Raw genomic sequence first — 18,296 nt, 5'->3', positions numbered from 1 at the left:
CTGCGACGTCCACAAGCTCTGTCGCATATATGTATATATATATATATATAAGTATATATACATATAAATGCGTCTTCTTTCCGCGTTTGCATGGGACCTAAAAAATCACGCTCGAACTCCTCTTGCGCGTCGTTTCCCTCTTCCTGGATATGCGACGACGCAAGACAGAGCCAAAAAGAACCAAAAAAATGAAAGGCTCCGGTACATCTGCATAAGAGGTGATTCCACCTCGTCTGCACAAACTGTACAAGGGAGTTTCTTTCACCGTTTTTCTTTTCCCTGTTCTCGTCTCTCGTATCGCAGACGACACCGGAACGGCGAGGACTATGTTCATCGTTTCGCCTTTTCGCCTTCGCGTGTCCACTGATCTCTCTGACCCGGCTATCTCTTCCCTGTTTCCCTTCCGACTCTCTCTCATGCCTCCCTGTGCAACCGCGAACGAGTGTTCCGTCTCTGCGCGACACCCTCACTGTCTCCACACCCCTTCTCTCCGTCTCTCTCCCCTGTCCTTCTCTCTGTCTCTCTCCCCTGTCCTTCTCTCCGTCTCTCTCCCCTGTCCTTCTCTCCTTCCCCTTTTCTCGCTCCTTCCAGTTCCTCCCTGGTCTGCTTCTCATCGTATTCTGTCGCACTCGCGAAACTGCCTCGCTCTCTCGGGAGTCTTCTCTGCCTAGTATTGAAACATTTCTGCGCTGGGGGCTTCGTCTTCACTTGAGCTATCGTCGCTTCCCAACATCTTGCCTCCCATGTCATCGTCTTTGCTGTCCATGCCGTTCATTTCTCTTTTGGTGTCGCACCGACCTCGGTCTGCGCCGCCTGTCCCTGCGACCTGTCCCCTGTCTCCTGGCCTTCCGACTGAGGTCGCTTCGCCGCTTGGGCTCCACTCGCGGACGACCACGAAGTTGTTCTCGCCGCAGCACCGGCAAATCACATAGTCGCCGAACTTGTAGCCGCCGCGCGCGACTTCTCCGCAGTTCAGACACTTGAGAATCTGCAGTTTGTCGAGCAACGCAGCTGCGCGCTTTCGCTTCCGTCCGCGGCGCAAGAGCTCGCCCCCGGACACCTCGAGAGCCGCCGTCGGCCGCGCCGATCCCCAGGCGAGAAACGAAGAAGGGCGACAGTCCCCTCCGTCGCTCTGTCCCCTCAGCTCCTCGAAGCGCCGCTCCATCTTCTCCGCGTCCTCTGCGCTACTCAGCCCCTGCCCCGACAGCTCAGCTGTATATACATCGTGAGCTGGCCCGCGAAGCGGCGAGCACGGCTCGGTGCCGCAGCGGCTGTTTGGAGCGAGGGAGAGACTGGACGGTTTCTTCGGGCCGCGCGTCGTGATGCGCAAACGCCGACTCAAGAGCCGCGCAATGTCGATGTCGAGCACGCCGACCGGAGGCCCCGCTCGAGACGAGGAGTCGTCCAGCGCGGCGAGAGACGGGCACGCATGCATCTCGTCCGCGGAGAGAGACAGGTCCACGTGCACGGGCGCCGGCGCCTCAAAGGATGACAGACGGAAGCGCGACGCGTCGGGCGCCGCCTCGCGCCGCGAAGGCCAGAGCGGCGGACTGCGCAGCCGCGACACTCGGTGCGCGGGCCGCGGAGACGCAGCAAGAGGAGACACCTGAACTTTGTACTCCAGGAGAAGCCGGCGCATCTCCGACGAAAGACGCGAGGGGTGGAGACCTGAAGCCCCAGCCTCGGCAGTCGTCGCACTCCCCCCCGCTGCCACAGGCGCGAGAGAATCACACCCTCGAGAAACAGGAAGCGCACGAGACACAGGCACATCGATAGCTGAAGCAGAGAAATCCGTAGGGACAGACGAAGGAGAGGAAGAAGAGGACGAGTAAGACCGGTTATCGACAAGGGTGCCTGGCTCTTCAGTTGAAGGTGTGTGTTGTGTCGAGGCGTCTGGAAACCAAGACGCGTCACTGTGTTTGCCTCCTTCTGGCGATACTTCCACACCAGACGAAGATCCTTCGCGCTCCTCGCCCTGTGACGAGGAGGAAGAACAGGGCTCTTCCATGGCGGCCGGATGCATCGGTTGACCGTGCAGAGAGGGTGGCGGCGCGTCTTCCGTCTCCCTTTCACCTCGGGCGTCTACTGCGCACCCTTCGCCTGTCGGCGTCCCAGGTTCCTCCTGCCTCTCTGTTTCTCCTAGCTCGTCTCGATCCGGGTACTCTTCCTTCTCGGCCTCCCTGGCGCACGCGTTGTTCGCTTTGTGGCTCTTCTGTGCTCCTCCGTCTCCGCCCACCCCTGCTTCCTCCCTCGGTCTCCGTCTCCTTCCCCGCCTTCCGGTTTTTCGGCAACCCTTGACACTCTCAGTCTTCCCCTCCTCGCGTTCGTCTCTCCGACTCGTCGCCGACGCACTGCATGCGTCGCCCCCGCCATTCCGCGGAGACGCATCTCCAGAAAAGCCGCTCGATGCCTCGGGCCGCGAAGAAGGCAGCGTCTCTGAAGGAGTCGAAGAAGCGCACGAAAGTCGCGGCGAGCAAGGCGAAGACGCCTGGGTGGTGCAGTTGGCGCCGCGCTGTTCTCCGCAGTTGGGGCCGTCGACGGCAACCGCGTCGCGAGGCGGCGCGCTGGACATTTCGCTAAAAAATCAGAAGGCGCGCTGACGACGAAGGTCCCCCGCAGAAAGGGGGAAAAGAGACGGGAAAACCGCACAGAGTCGAGGGCGGGCGATGCACTCGAAAAAGTACGGGAGACAGACGACGCAGAACAGACAATGCGGGTCTAAGAGAAAAGACAACTGGAGATAGGTCGAGAGGGAGAGAACAAGAAGGAAGCGACGAACGGAAAGCGTGCGGACTGAGGAGCGCCCAAGTGAACAGGGCTGAGAGGAAATGCATGCAAAAAGCAGAAAAAGGCGCGAGAGAACGGCGGGGGAAAACGGGCACGACCTCAGGTGTCTCTGTGTAGGTAAGACGCCGGGTGTTTCCGCTCCTCTCGTGTGCGGCTTCCCGTGTCTCCTGGCGCCTTCCGCAATTTCCTCAAAGACTTGCGAGTTCTCCCGTGGCCTGTCTCTTTCCCACAATGTCACTCCGTCACCATATGCTGGCAAGGCTCTCTGGAGACGCGACGTTGCGGGCTCTCCTCACACGAAAGAGATGCCTCCCTCACTAGTCACCCAACGCAATACGGAGCAGACATGCAAGAGCACCTTTGTGCAAACGCCTCAGAGTCCACCCATACATATGAGGCATAGATATGCACCTGTGTAGATATCAAATGCACATGCGTAGATATAAAATGTATAGATATGCATACATATGCAGTTATTGGACAGGAAACGTGAAGATTTCTACACGTACGAAGGGCGTAGCGGTCCGCTGGTCGGCGTCCGAAGCAGCGCCATTCACAGGGAAGGCGAGTGCAGATGGAGACTTTCTCCTCCACAGCCGCACACTAAAAAGCTACAAGAATCCCACGGAAGCCAGAGTCCGCCAACCCACAGCTGCATATAATATTATATATATATATATATATATATATATAATAGGTGGGCAGACGAGCGGGTCCGATGGGGGTAAAGGAAAACGACTTTTCGGTGTCTGTTTCGATTTTTCAGTCGGTGGTTTGAGAGTTTCCCTGCCAGTGTTTTCAAGTTACAAGTTGGAGGCTGCACTTTCGTGAGCTCGGAGTTCTTGAGCTGTGTGTGTTGGCAGGAAGACGCAAATGTGCGCGCAAGGCCGGCTGTCGCTGCACTCGTCGCGTTCTTAGTTCTGGGGAAAAGCGCGTTGAGGCCACGGAGACGAAGAACAGGGGGAAAGCATCCGCCTCGTCGCGGCGACCTTTTTCCACGGGAGAGTACACAGGGAAGGAGAGGGTGGTCAGGTGCCTCCGAGACAGCGAAGAGAGCAGCGGCAGCTTTTGCAACAGTACAAATCGGCCGAGGCCAGGAGAAGAGATGGAACTCCTGAGAACTTTGCCCGTAAAGTCCGGCAATGCTGGAGGAACGCCATGTGCCGCGAAAAGAGACGGAAAGGTGACGCGCCTTCGCGTCCAGGTACGCAAAAACGGGAGGGTTCGCACGCCTCGCTCACCCCCTAGAAAAACCTAGGACATGCAGCTGCTCCCTCCTCTCGCGCAGATTCGGCATTCCGGAACTCGCGTTTTTCGCCTCTCGAAGCTCGCACCTGAGAAAAGCAACACGGCGCGAGAGCGCGGAAGAAACAAACGGAAAAGAATGCGAAAATCTTCGGAGAAAGGCCAGACTGCGAAGCAAGTAAAGTCCTGCGTCCGTTGCTGAGCGCGCTGCGGCACCGCCTGCAACAGAGTTACAAGAGAGAAAAGAAACCAGGTCTGGCGCCCTCAGACACGCGCCTGGGTGCTCGCTCGGCTCCTTCCTCACCGCAAAAAGGTAAGCTCACAGGCGTCCCGAAACGCATTTCGCGCGGGAAAGGAGGAAAAGCAGAGAGGGGCGGGAATTCCTGCCTGCAGTCGCCAGAGTCCGTTGCGCCTGTCCTCAAAAAATCAGTGCAATTGCGTAGGATTTCCTGCATGCAGCGCCGCAGCGATTCTTCGCGGATTAGCCGAATGCAGAAAAATCCCGCCGGTGAGAACCGCCATAAAACAGAGAAAAATGCCAAGTGCCGAGAGTTCAGTCCCCGCCGACGCCGCACGCGTGTGCCTCTTTCAGTGTACAGACAGCTGGCGCATCGATTGCGGAGCGTTTTCGAAACCGCTCTTTTTTTTCGACTCAGTTGGAAGCGAGTCTAGAGTGCGGCAAAACACGCCTCTGCACATCTCTCTAGATTCATATACACAGTTGAGCCGTGTCTGCTGCGCTGAAAAAGGCGCTCGGAAGTCTTCCTCCCCGCTTGTCCAGCCCTCGCTGGTCTTTTTGCTGCCGCTGGTCTTTCTGCTGTCGCTGCTCTCTGAGGGGCCCCCCAGCCTGCGGAGCTCTCGCCTGCGCGCGTTTGCTTCTCTGTCAACTTGGCGAGCCGGAGCCTGCAGAGAGACTCGCGCACTCGACTGTCGACAGAACACTTATTCTTCAAGCTTAGCAAACGCCTACACAACACAGGGTCCATCTGGTCGAGTCCCCCGTCTCTCGCTCAACTCCTTGCAACATACCGCGCTCTCTTTCCAAATACTGACACACACGTACCTAAATACCCAACATAATTACTTACCTATACACATTTACATACCTATAATATAAAAATGTATGTATATATATAGGTAATCATATGTGTTGCAGACGTTGATACACATCTCGGTTCCGTACGTATAAGCGCGTACTTGATACGTGACTCGGTGGATGTAGGTGCGTATATGCTCGGGGATATGCACTGGGATGTGCTTAAGTGGGAGTATATCTCGATTTAGCGATTTACGGTATGCCACAGGAAACTGTGAGTTTGCTTAATTTGCTGCGCTGGTGACACAGCCTCACGTAGTCAGTCTGCTGAATAGCGCATCGCTTAGGCTTTACCTTCCTAGCTCGGTTCGGCTGGCTGTCTACCGCCTGTCACTGACTACTTATGCCACGTTCTTTTCTCTCTCGGCCTTTCTCTGTTTTTTCTCTCCGTATGTGCCTCTCCATCCTCTGTCTCTTCTGAGGCGGCATCCCTCACGGGGAAGGGGGGGGGGGATGCAGCCGTAATGTCCCTGTCAGTTTCTCCTGTCTCTCGAAAGGTGGGAGCGCGCCCCGTCAGTACGGCCGAGCATTCGACTCTCTTTTTCTTGTTCAGATAAGCCTTGTCCAGGGTGCATGCAAAGGAATGCATAACCCCCAAAACAGCAGCCTTTACTGTTTGTGCGGGAGTGTGTGAACGAGGCGAACACATTGCTGCACTGGAAGTGACGCGGTGAGGTCTCCCACATTCCCTCGTTGTTTGGCGCCCTCTCCTCTACCCACACATGTCTGACTTTATTCTATTTTATGTCTCGGCAAGGCAAAAGCCTGGCAGCGACGTGCCTTGCATTCGAGCCGTTTCTCTTTTCTTTGGATTTCCACTGGAACAGCGAACGTGTTTGAGTCTCGATGTATTTTGCTGTCGAGCTAGGCGTATCTACTCACGGAGAGACTGGAAATCCTCAAGAGTCGTGCGGAGAAGCACCGGACAACAAAACAAGTAGCGATCCGCCACAGGTGCACAGACCAGCGCGGCTAACACCGCGAGAGGGAAGAGAGAACGCATAGGGAGGGATACAGGGAATGTGAGAAGACCAGACACAGGCAAATGAAGAGCGAGGACATAGGCAGAACTCCTCTTCTCCGCTCCTCTATAAGCATACACGCATATATATATATATACATACCTACATACGGATGTACATATCGTGAGAGAGTAAATGTAGATGTGCATATAGAAGTATCGCCTTCAATGCGGGTATGCCAGAGATATACGGGAAGGTGATTTGTTCCGCACTGGACACCGGGAGCGAACACTTGTCTGGGCTCTGAGGCGATTTTGCTTATTCCCACACTCGCCGTATCTCTTCTGGAAACTTTGGAATGAACGTTCACTCTAACAACAGGTTTCGCGTGTCCTCCGAATATAAGCCGAGACGCCGGCGAGCACCTGTGTTGCTCTTCTGCTGAGCAGCTGCTATGGGGGACGGAGAAGGTGGGGTTTGCAGAGAGCATCGATTGTGCAGAATGTCCCGTACGAGAAAAAGAATCATCCTGCCGGTTTGGTTTCTCGAGATTTACATAAAACTACGCGAGCAGTGCCGGAGTGGTTCATCCGCGAAAAAAGAGACGAAAACAAATCTCGAAGCAGAAGAACGAAGGTGAAGCGAGACAGCGGGCACAACGAGGTAGAAAGTCCTAGCAGAAAAAAAGGAAAAACGAACGGACCTGATACATAAAGAAAGAGAGAAAGGAACCCTTCAACCAGCTCCAGAGAGAGGTAAAAAAGGAAGAGCAAACACGAGCAGGCAGAATGCAGGGACGAGGGGAGTTCTTCGCCGCTACAAAGGGAGGCTTACAGCCGAGAAGAAAAACGAAATTAAAGAGGTCCTTTGCTATACCCACACAATGCTGACAAAGGAGAAATACGAAAACAAGAAAGAACGCCTCATATAATATATATATATATATATATATATGTAATTACACAAATGCATAGGACGCACAACCCGCGATTCAACACCCTGCGGCAAGGCTACAGACACCAGAAAGAGTGAGAAAAAGGGAAATCCACCCGTGAGGGAGCGCACGAGACGACATAAAGGCGTAAACAAAGAGAGGGCAAGACAACCCCGAACTGTGTCCACGAAGAAGGAAAGGCGATTCAAGGCACAACGCATCCGCTGGTGAAGCCGCCGCCGTTGGCGAATGTCAGCCTTACGCAACTGGATGATAGACATGTAAAGACATGTATAGACAGTATCCTGCATAGCGCGTTCGAAGCATGATACGCAGCCATGCATGCACATGACGAGAAGGAAAAAACGCGACGCTGTTCACCTGTATACATGCAGGGAATGCGTTCATCTACATCCCGACTGCTGTGCATGCGCGTGCATGCATGTGTGAATAAATCTAGTGAGTCTTCATTTGCCTTCCCATGGTTTGTTTGTCTCACTTTTCGCTCCACTGTCGATCGTTCTGTTCTTCTCTCGAGACTGTTTCCCCCTTTTCTCAGGTTCCCCAAACCCATACCCTCTTGATCATTCGCCGTTGCTCCTCATCCTTTTCTTCTGCCCCCGAGCTCCTCGTTCTCCTCTCTTACCTCCACCCCCCCCCCCCACTTCTCTCTGCCTCCTCCCCAGTGCTTCTCGCCCCTCCAGCTTCGCAGGCACTCCATTCTCCGTCTTCTTCTCCTTCTCCGTCTTCCGCATTTTCTTGCTTCCGTGCGGGCTAGCGTCGGCCGCCGCCGAAGCCTCGGAAGGCTCCTCCCATGCCCATTTGCTTCATCATTTCCTGCATGTCTTCCATGCCTTCCTTGGACTGGAGCTGAAGCAGACGCGCAGCAGAGAAGGGGGATCAAGAACAGGCGCACAAAACAGGACATTTACGGGAAAAACGCATCCGCAGACACTCTGGTGCGCCGGCACTACAGAAGCGAGAACACTACACAAAGCCTCGCGGATACCAAAACCGAACAAAAGCACAAACGGCCTTTTGACGAAGCCCAAAAAAGGCTTACCTCCCGAAGAAGATTCACCATATTCCCAGCGCCGCCCATTTGTTTGAGGATCCGCGGGTCCAGCATGTTTTGAACTTTGCTCATCATCTGCTGAGGATTCCGCATCATGTTCTGCAACGCGCTCTCCTTTGTTAAGCCGATTTTCCCCATCTTACCGACCATCTTGCTGAATCTGGAGACCACAGACAGCACACCGACGCCCCGCGTGCAGACGCCGAAGTATCTGAGAAGATGATAACTGTTGCGGAACGAGAAACAACTGAATTGGCGCCCAGTAGACTCGCGCTCGTGGGAGAGAACCACGGCGGGGAACACAGCAGAGAGGCCTCGACGGAGAGGAGGCGCAAGTCCTCGAGAGAAAGAGAACGATGGGAACAGAGACACACAGGAGACAAAAAGAAAAGACGCAAATTCTCATAAGTCGAGAACTTTCGCCTTGGTGACAGAAAGGTTCACAGCGCACGCACCGAGCCGAGAGATTCCGCCGCGTGCCTAGAGGTGTTGAAAGCGCGTTGTTTCCCCCGTTGAAACCTACTGTTTGTGTTGATCAAGAAGAATTTTAACTTCCTCCAGGGACGTGCCGGAGCCCTGTGCAACTCGGAGGATGCGAGAGTCTGTGAACTGTTTGTCGCACTTCAACTCTGAACGCAACACAGCCGACACGATACCTTCGACCTAGGTTCCGGGCCACCCCTCTGTCTCTACACCCCAGCCACTAGAGCCCTGCCGGAATGAGGTGTAGAGACCACACGCTAGCAGGTGAAACTTCCGGAAACAAGCGAAAAGCGGAATGCGCGAAAGACGCGTTTTTGCTTAAACTCTCAATACCTTCATCGGTCATCGAATCCATGATGCACAGAAAACGCTTGATTCGCATAACCCCTGCTTGCTCCTGGTTCTTTGAAATCAAGTTGCTCCCGATGCCAGGAACCATGCTGATCACCTGCAGAGGCAACGCAGTCCAAATCTCTGCCTGGCCCGTGTTTCATTTCTGCCGAGAGCGCTCGTCCTCGCTCTTCTCGGGCCAGGTTCCCCTCGATTGGTCGACAGAGAACATGTGCAAAATCAAAGCGGGGGATCTACTCGCAGTCACGGGACAGCAGGCATCCCCCCCCCGCGACGCCTGCGCCTTGAACGGTCTCGCTGTGCGTCTCCTTTGCTCTCCCAAATCAAACGAACAGGTAAGACACATGGAAAATCGCATGGCCATACATTCCTATAAAACAATCTAAACATGCATACGCACACGTACATATGCAAGGATGCATATGCAGCTATGCGTGTGTCATCGCGGCATCTCCAAGCTTCCCAACACCCTAGAGAGTTACGCGTATATATCCATGCATGCATGTACATAAATATATATATATATATGTATATATATAACGTGCTGTTGACACGGTGTGTAGAAGCGTGTACAAGCTTCGAAAACACACGGGAGAGCGGAGAGAAAAAGGCGTGTTTTGTCGCGTTCCTTACCTTGCTGATAGGTCCCATTTTGAGGACGTTGCGGAACTGCTCCCCCATATCTTCGAGCGTGAATCTGCCTTTGCTCAAGCGGTCCATCAACTCTTGCTGTTTCTCCACGCTGACCATCTCCTTCAGCGTCGAGAAAAGGCCACCCACGTCGCCCAGACCTGCGGAGAGACAGCAGAGACGGAGGGGAAACTCGGCAATGCATCTGAGCGACGCACGAGGCTTCAAAGGAGACACCCAGCGCCCGGCAAGGTGACGAGAGAACGCAGGCGAAAAAGCGAAAAAGAGAAGAACGGAAGAGAAAGCAGAGAAAGGCGCGAAAATGGAAACCGGGAAAATCATGGCGACGACGCTAAGAAGAGAAACGCAATGCGCGCAAAAGGCGGTTGAGAGAGAAGAAGAGCATAAGAGCGAGGAGAGATTAAGGAAGATGGCGAGAGAACAGGAGCGGTGGGACAAAACCAGAGGCTACGGATGTAAGGGAGACAAAAATTCCTGGCAGACCTCAGAGACGGGAACTGTTTCTTCTACCGAAAGCGCTTCCTCACCGAGAAGCCTTGAAACAAACGAATTAGCCTCAAAGGCCTCGAAGTCATCAAAGTGCTCGCCCGAGCCGAGGAAGATAATTGGAGCGCCTGTCGCGGCGACGCTGTTACAAGAGCAAAAGGCAAAAACTCGCAAAAAAGTGAACGACAGAAGGCACGTGGCAGAGACACCCGACACGAACACCACACGGCCCGCTCGTCAGACAATTGCCTCTACAAAAGTAGAGATCATTCCTTACCCGTGACACGCGGCACGAAACAATCATAACTCTACACAGCTCCATGCATGCGTGTGTGCACGCACATCTTCTGCTCTAGAGGATACGATATATACAGCCATACACATATATGTATCACTGCATACGAAAAGCAAAATTACACAACCATACAGACGTGCATGTGCAAATATATATATATATATATATATATATATATATATATGCATGTTGATGTCTCGCGTGTTTGAGTCTTAGACTACAAACCGTGTGGTACCTCGCTTACGCGGAAAGTGCGCCTCCACCCTTTGCGTGGCCGTCAAGCTTGGTGATGATGACGCTTCCGACGTCAACGCTCTCGCTGAAAGCTTGTGCCTGCTCGAAGCAAGCTTGTCCAATGTGGCTGTCCATCACAAACACGACATCGTCGGGATCCTGCAACAAGACGCCAGAGAGAAGTGAATGCCCAGCGGCATATATATATATATATATTTATATACATATATATACGTGTGCACGCAGGGGTGGACGCCGAGATGCTGGCAAACAGGAATGGGGTGTAAATACAGCGCAAAGACTGACCACAGATATACCGACGCGAGAAAGAGGATCGCACAGTATATAGAGAAAGATGGTCGTTTAATCACTTTCATTGTTGTCGATGTATCCCTGCATGCATGCGTTCTTGGAAAGTACAAACTCTTTTGGCATGCGAATATATATCTCCTTAGGCTTATGTTTATTATCAACTCATATTTTTTGTGCACGGCTTAATCCCGTCTGCTGCTTGGAGAGACGATGGAGTCAGTGGTACACCTCTACTGGAAACGCGAGCGAAAGTGCGATACCCTCCATTTCATCGACTCCGCGGCTTTCCACAGCCGCATGCTGGAAGCACCGCTGGCGCGGAACGCCGACCAAGGAACAGAAGGGACTATGTGCACGTGCATGCATGTATACATCAGTATACACCATTCACATGCACATTCGTTCATACACAGATGACGTGCGTGCACGCATACATATCTACATGCAAACACACATCTCCGCCGGAAACTCCACACAGAATGTACTACGTAGATAGATTGATAATTGAAGCCATATATACATAGATATATAGATAGATATAGATATAGATATTAAACGTGTTCGCGGATGAATTGCATAGGGTTTGTGGTGAATTGCCGAGAGTTGAACGGAGACGGCAAAAGAGGGCAAGGAATGGACGCTTACAACGGCCTCCGCAACTTGCTTCATTTCGTCAAAGAGGGCGGCCTCTTGTTTGTGCCGACCAGACGTGTCAACAATAATCATGTCGTATTTCTCTTTCCGGAACTGCTCGACGCCTTCCTCCGCAATCTTCACTGGATCGGCCTCCGTGTAGCTGCGTACGAAACAGAGGAAACGGAGACACACACGAGACAGATGCTCGGCAGTGCTCGACAGCGAGAGACGGACGGAGACAGGAACGCAGTGAGAGAAATACCGAACGAGGAAGAGAGAGAGAGGAAGAACGAGAAAGACAGAGACAGAGGCACACCACATACGACCAAGATGGAACTCGGGTGACCCGAACGCAAAGGTGAGAACGAGGGCGCAAGGCCACGGCGAGAAGTGACTGTCAGGGAGAGAAGGAAAAGCAGGTTATAATCGAACGCGAAGGAGGCGAGGGGACCGCGAGTGAGTCACCGCCACTGTCGGAAGAACCACGGATGGAAAAAAAGGTGACTCGCAGATTTTAGACGCTAACTTCCCGGCTAAACTTTGCCCAACCTAAAAAAGGCAATATAAAATGTAACACAAATAATCGTTTTAATGTTACAGCCGGGCACATGCGCCGTGTTTCTCTCACCTTCCATAGAAGGGGATCCGAACCTTTGTCGCGTTCTGCTTCAGCTGATCGAAAGCGCCTGCTCGAAAGGTGTCGGCACAGACGAGCGCCACGCGCCAGCCTGCAAAACACAGAGATGGAGAACGAAACGGCTCAGAAAACGTGGAAATGACGAGCGAATGGCGCGCCGACACACGAGAAAAACACAAAAGGCGGAAGGAAGCCTCATCGGGCAAAAGATGAAGCCCCCGCCACCGAGAGTATGGCCTCGATTCGCCCGTGCGTTCTCTCTGGAGGGCGTCTTGGGGCCTGGTCTTTCCTGCTACGCATGCCCGAGGAATGCCGTTCCCTTCCTCGGGTGTGCAGGGCGGGCGAACGGACGAACGCGTGCGTCTTTTTCTGTTCGACACGCCTCTCTGTCGTTTTTTTTTGCGCTTTTCCTTTTACAGTGCACCAGCGCTTACCTTTTCGCTGGTAGTAGTGCGCAAACTTGGTGCACGTTGTCGTTTTTCCACTTCCTTGCAAACCGACAAACATAATCACGTTCGTCGCGCCCTTCCGCGGCACGTAAGGCTGCCGCGCGGGCGTCAACATCGCCACGATCTCCGAAATGACACACTGAAGGAAAAGCAAAGAGACGCAAGACAAACACAAAACACTCAGGAGCGGGAAAGCAGAAATATTTAACAGGTCAGGCGAGAGAGAAAGACCGAGAGAGCGAGGATAAGAAGAAAAAACAGAGGGAAGAAAACGAGAAGAAAGGAAAGAAAGATGAAAGAGATGCACATGTGTCAACAGCCGGTTTGAAACGGGGGCACGGCTTTTGCAGTCCCTTCCGAATTCCTCGTGCACCCCCACATCATCCGCCATACCCCCTGCAGCCTCGCTTTCACCTACTAATGGATATATACTTACAAATCAATGGCATAGATAGCTACGTTTAGATATGCACAATACATATATATATATATGTACATGTATGCATGTATGTATGTATGCATGTATGTATGTACGCATGTATGCATGTACGCATGTATGCATGTATGAATGTACGCATGTATGTATGTATGTATGTATGTATGTATGTATGTATGTACGTATGTATGTATGTATGTATATATGTATGTATGTATGTATGTATGTATGTATGTATGTATGTACATGTATGTTTTTATGTGTATGTTTATATTGGTGTGAAGAAGCGTGTTTACCTTTTGTATGATTTTTCTGGAATTGACGCCGACGGCCGCAGCGCGTGTGTTGATTTCCTGAAAGGTGTCTTTGTTTGCCCCAACCCCGCTCGCCTCCGTGGTTGCGCCGGTGGCGACATCGAACTTGACAGCCGGTCCTGTGCCGCCTGAGCCGGTCGCTGGGCTTGGAGCGGCGCTGCCTTTCCCAGCAGTGGAAGAAGCTTTTTGAGAAGAAGCAGAAGAAGAAGAGGAGGAGGAAGCGGCCTGGGAGTGCGAGAGGAGACGATTGTTGATCCCGGCAGTCACCGAGGCTTTGAATTGCTGAACGACGCGAACGTGGACATCCGCTTGAAGGAGCGCGCGACAGACTGCCATGACACACTCCTGAACAACCTGCGGGGCAAGAGAGAAGCAAAAAGGAAAGGCGAGAGTCAAAAGGAGAAGGAAAGGAGACACGAGAGCAGCGTGGCGAAACGTCGCCAAGGGCGCACACGAGACAGGAAAAAGGAACGGCACCAGTTGAGGCGGAGAGCTGGGGCGCGCAAAACAGAAGAAAGTGGATACACGGAAGAGGTCGAGAAGGAAGATGAAGAGAGGAAAGGGAAACGAAGAGAAGGAAGAGAAGAAGTGAAGGAAGAGTGAGAGGTAGCGACGAAGGAAGACGAGGGAAGAGAACGAACAGAAGCATCCAAAAACGCGTACGAGAAAGCAACGGACTGTGTAAGCTTGTTTCAAGCTCGCAGTGCAAATAGAATCCCTCGAGGCCGGCAAGCGTGCGCGACCGTTGCTCTTGGCATGTGAAAAGAGATCTGCATGTGGTAGAGACAGGCGAGAACCTCACCTGCTCGTCTACCACCGTCGCGGTGTGGAGACGGCGCAAGGCGCCAGAGATCTGTTCTCCTAACTCTGCTAAAACCATCTTGAAGAAGGAGAAATTGACGAAGAGGCGAGACGGAAAGAAGGCGGCGCTGGGGAGCGAAGCTTGAGGACCCGAAAGACAACAGAGACGGAGGGAAAAGAGGAGCTGAAGACCTAACGACGTAAGAAAACCGGGCGGCGAGACAGCGGAAAAGAGACAAGAAAAAGAGGAGAGCCAAACGCGACGGAGAAGGGAAGAGAAAGAGGAGAAAAAAAGAAAGAGAAACGAGCCAGGGAGAGAAGAAAGAGATTGGAGACAAAGACGCGACACGGGAAGTGACCCCAGGTTGAAAAATCGAAAAGAGAAATTGTCGACTCTTGCGCGCGTCTTCCTTTCAGTTGGCGTTCCTGTTCTATCGCAGAGAGAAGCGGAAACGAACGTGCAGGAGAGGCTCAGGTCTCAGTTGGACATAAGCAAGACGAAAGTCGAACAGACAGAAGACGCGGGAAGACGACGGAAGGAAGAAGAGACAAGGAAACCAGGAGCCGAAACCAAAGAAGTCGATGCGTAGACGACACACGAAAAAGTTGGCGCTGGCGAGAGACGCGCAGAAGAGGAAAAACCGAATTCGAGGAAGGTGTGCGTCGGCGGAAAGAGACCCAGGCGTGAAGTCTTCAAGCACACAAGACGGCGACCGAAAATCTCCGCGTTTCGAGAGAGGAAAAAAGGAGAAGGTGGCATGAAGGAAGGACACTCGAAAACAAAAAAAGTGCATGCGCACGCACTCGAGGTAGCTGTTTACTGAGTTTTGAAGTAAAAAATCGAGAGGCCTCCAAGATTTGCGACTGTGTGCCTCACAGGGTCGATGTTCAAAAACGGTGGATGGTCCTTCGCACTTCCCCTCTTTCGTCCTCGCCGTCCATTTCTTCGTCCAGTTCGTCCTTTGTTTTCTCTTTCTTCTTGCTCCTTTTCCTGGTCTTCCGCGGTCCCCTGGTTCAGAAAAGTCGAAAGAAGCTTCCCCGGGGTACTTCTCTGCAGTGTGCCAATCGACGCCAGCGACGAGTGGGTTTTCTCCAGGGGACAAACTTCCCGAAAAGGCGTGAAGGCGAGAAAGAACGGAGACTTGAGCGGCAGGAGGAAGTGAGGAAGAAGCCAGAGAAGCCCCAAACGGTGACGACGCGCGTGCGCGAAAAAATGACGGGGAAAACTGGAAGACGAGGCGCGAAGACACAGAAGGCTGCCTTCGCGCGGGGATATGGAGGGAATCGGGTTGTACATACACCGCAGGCGAGGCAGCAGAAGAAACGAGAAAAGTGGGCAATGTGGACGCGCAGAAAAACCCGCCTTTCCTCTCCCTCTCTCTTGCGCTTGTCGCGGTCGAGAAGAGGGGGGACAGGAAGCCGGCGCAGGCGCGGAACCGCGAAAACGTTTTCGCAGACACACAGAAAACGAGGGAAAATACGGGATTAGAAAAAAAGGGCAGTCTTCCCATTTCCTTGCAACACCAGCGAGCAACCGCCAGAAAAAAACAGGAAAAAACCAAGCGCATGCGTGGGTGTCAAGAGAAAAGCTGGACTGTCCGTCGCCCAGGCTAAAAAAGAACGCAGAGGTGACCCTGACGGGGGGTGAAGGGGAACCAGAAATTTGTGAAAAGACCCTCAAGCACGGAAATGAACTTCTACAAATGTTATAACACTATAAAAATCCCACCTGTACACATGTCTCGGACCTCTAAAATGAATATATAGCTATAGATCTATGTATCCAGAGGAGAGGCCTATGTAGAGAGAGTAACGATATACGTGTCATGTATGAACGTGAAGGACGCATTTAAATCCATGGAGATGTATACGTACAGGAAGAGATGTAGTTTCACTTATGGCTCGGTAAACATTATCCTTTTTAGATGCACTTGCGCGCTGGCGGGATGTGGCAGTGTTTTTTTCGGTTCCTGTAGCGAGCGAATCGGTAGCTGTGTTTGCCGCCTACAAAGTAATGAAATTCTGTGTATTCAACACGCCTCAACAATTCCATAAAACGCCACAATGTATATCCATATGTGCATGCAAATAGTCGCCTGCCTGCATGTGGATTTCCTGTGATACATTCCCGTGGACAGCAGGTGTATGTACAGCGGATCGTTGACGCCGTTTTTACAGAAGCGACCGGACTGAATCTTTGCCTTTCGAGTTTCTGTTCTTCCTAGATTCATTTCAAATCCGGCAGCTCGTGCTCCACTGGTGATCCGCCGCAGGCGGCTGAACTGCCCAAAGGCGGAATGTCCACGATTCCCGTGAGGTGTGTGGAATGTGAGCAACCAGTGTAACTTTCGGTGTTCTTGAGCGCGGTCATCTGCTCCGTTTCTCATCGACGCCGAGGTGTTTTCCCTCGGGAAAAAGGGAGCACGGAAATGCGTAAAATCCTCACTTGCGACCAGGAAAAACGATAAAGAGACACAAGCATGTTGCGCATCGCAAGTTTCTGCCCGTCACTGGAGATTTGCACCTCTTGAAACACAGCCTGTCAACGAGCGCACATAAACGCGATACGGCCAGCAGCGGCCAGCGACAAAAATCGAAAGCCCATACACGCCAACTGCCTCACACTCAGTGCGTGTTCACAATGCTAAGAGCTCGTCTCGGATTTGTCAGGGCGTTCACGCGTTTTTCCCAGGACCAGGTCTACCGACCGCCGGTTGGTCTGGGAACGAATGGTGAAACGGTCGCAGCACAGTATGCCCGTTTTCTATAGTGTCGCCGCATCGAGAGGATAGTGAACTTGCGGTTTTTGCTCCTCCGTTGCGCCAATGGACGGTGACTGTTGGTCCTCTCCTGGGGATTTCTTCCAGACACAAAACTCGCAGGCAGTCTCTGGACGCACGCGTCCGTCCACCTCGCGCAGTTCGCCTCTGTCTGAGACCACGACCCGATGTCCGAGCTCTGTACAAGGAGAAGAGACTCTCCTGGAAGAGAGCAAAAATCGGTGCATGTTTTATTGCTTCTTCAGTCTGCTCCCTGGCCACATGTGCGTGTATATATATGTATATATATACGTATATCGATATATATATATATACGTATATCGATATAGAGAGACTCGGATATGCATAGACATCTATCTATAGATATACATAGATATGCGTAGATACGCATACCTTTAAGCAGTTCAGTTCTCGACATCCTATTGCTTCTCTCATGGGTGTTTCCTGATCCCAACGGCGGTGAGACATGGCACGTGCGTGGTGTATTTGCGCAGACTTGTCTCTACGAGAAAAACGATGTTTCCGGGGTGTGAGGCCGAGGGGCCCGCCTTGCGTGCAGCCGCCATGAAAGAGGGTTTTGTTTCGTTTGCTTCTCTCCGCACGAAGTCGTTTTTTGCACGCGCCACGCGGAGAAAACAAACAACAGACAAGATATCGCCACGTGGACTGCCTCTGTCGAACAAATGGACCTCTCCCTCGTGCCGACTCGTGGAGGTGCTCAGCTGAGCTGCAGAGCGCGATATTTGCAGAACGAGTGGCGAGGTTCACGTACCGGGTTTTGTCTCCGTTTTTCTGTCGTGCGCTTGGTTTTCCGACGACACAAACAACATTCTGAGTTTCAACCTCTCGCTTCGCTTTTGAGACAGCCCTCACCGTCTCTGCTTCTTTCTCATTCGGCTTTTTGTCGCTTTTTCTCTCTCGGCCCGAACGAGGAATGACGAAGAGTTTCAGTCTCCGTTTGCCCACGCCACCGAGGGGCGACGCGTCTCTTCACACGCACTTCGGTCTCATCGCCCGGCCTCCTGTTCGAAAACCGTGGCATTTATTCTTCTGCAAACCTCTCCTGTGCACGTAGCGTGCATGAGGAAAGCGTCAAAAAGCCTCATGCAGTAAATGTCGGACGTTCTCTCCGGGTCTCTTCGCTCTAGCCGATGCTTGCAACCGTTGACATGCACACATATATCTATATCTATATATAGCAAAAAGCGTATTCACCTATACGTTTTGTGGTGAGATGTTAAGAAATCGATCCGTCTTTCTCTCTTTTTTTTTGTGGCGATGCGTCCTGTTTTTTCCTCGCTCGTCTCAGATGTGCCGGAGCCCCCGTCACAC

The 18,296-nt window shown here is 52.5% G+C and overlaps 2 protein-coding genes across 2 annotated transcripts; both read right to left on the bottom strand.

Moving 5' to 3' along the window:
- Window positions 1-667: 667 nt before the first annotated feature.
- Window positions 668-2,572, bottom strand: NCLIV_056450 (conserved hypothetical protein; the record flags this gene model as incomplete). The annotated part of the gene is made up of 1 exon (XM_003885200.1): window positions 668-2,572. One exon carries the CDS (start codon window positions 2,570-2,572, stop codon window positions 668-670), a length of 1,905 nt encoding a protein of 634 aa, XP_003885249.1.
- A 5,226-nt stretch (window positions 2,573-7,798) lies between these two features.
- NCLIV_056440 (Signal recognition particle GTPase, related) lies at window positions 7,799-14,263 on the bottom strand (the record flags this gene model as incomplete). The annotated part of the gene is made up of 12 exons (XM_003885199.1): window positions 7,799-7,894; window positions 8,088-8,259; window positions 8,623-8,728; window positions 8,916-9,030; window positions 9,567-9,724; window positions 10,112-10,212; window positions 10,610-10,758; window positions 11,557-11,707; window positions 12,176-12,275; window positions 12,619-12,772; window positions 13,366-13,737; window positions 14,186-14,263. The coding sequence occupies 12 exons, from the start codon at window positions 14,261-14,263 to the stop codon at window positions 7,799-7,801; spliced, it is 1,752 nt and encodes a 583-aa protein (XP_003885248.1).
- Window positions 14,264-18,296: the final 4,033 nt, after the last annotated feature.

This window comes from Neospora caninum, chromosome XI (genome assembly GCF_000208865.1).
Source record: "Neospora caninum Liverpool complete genome, chromosome XI".
Classification (NCBI taxonomy): domain Eukaryota; phylum Apicomplexa; class Conoidasida; order Eucoccidiorida; family Sarcocystidae; genus Neospora; species Neospora caninum.
This window is presented reverse-complemented; position numbering and strand designations above follow the sequence as displayed.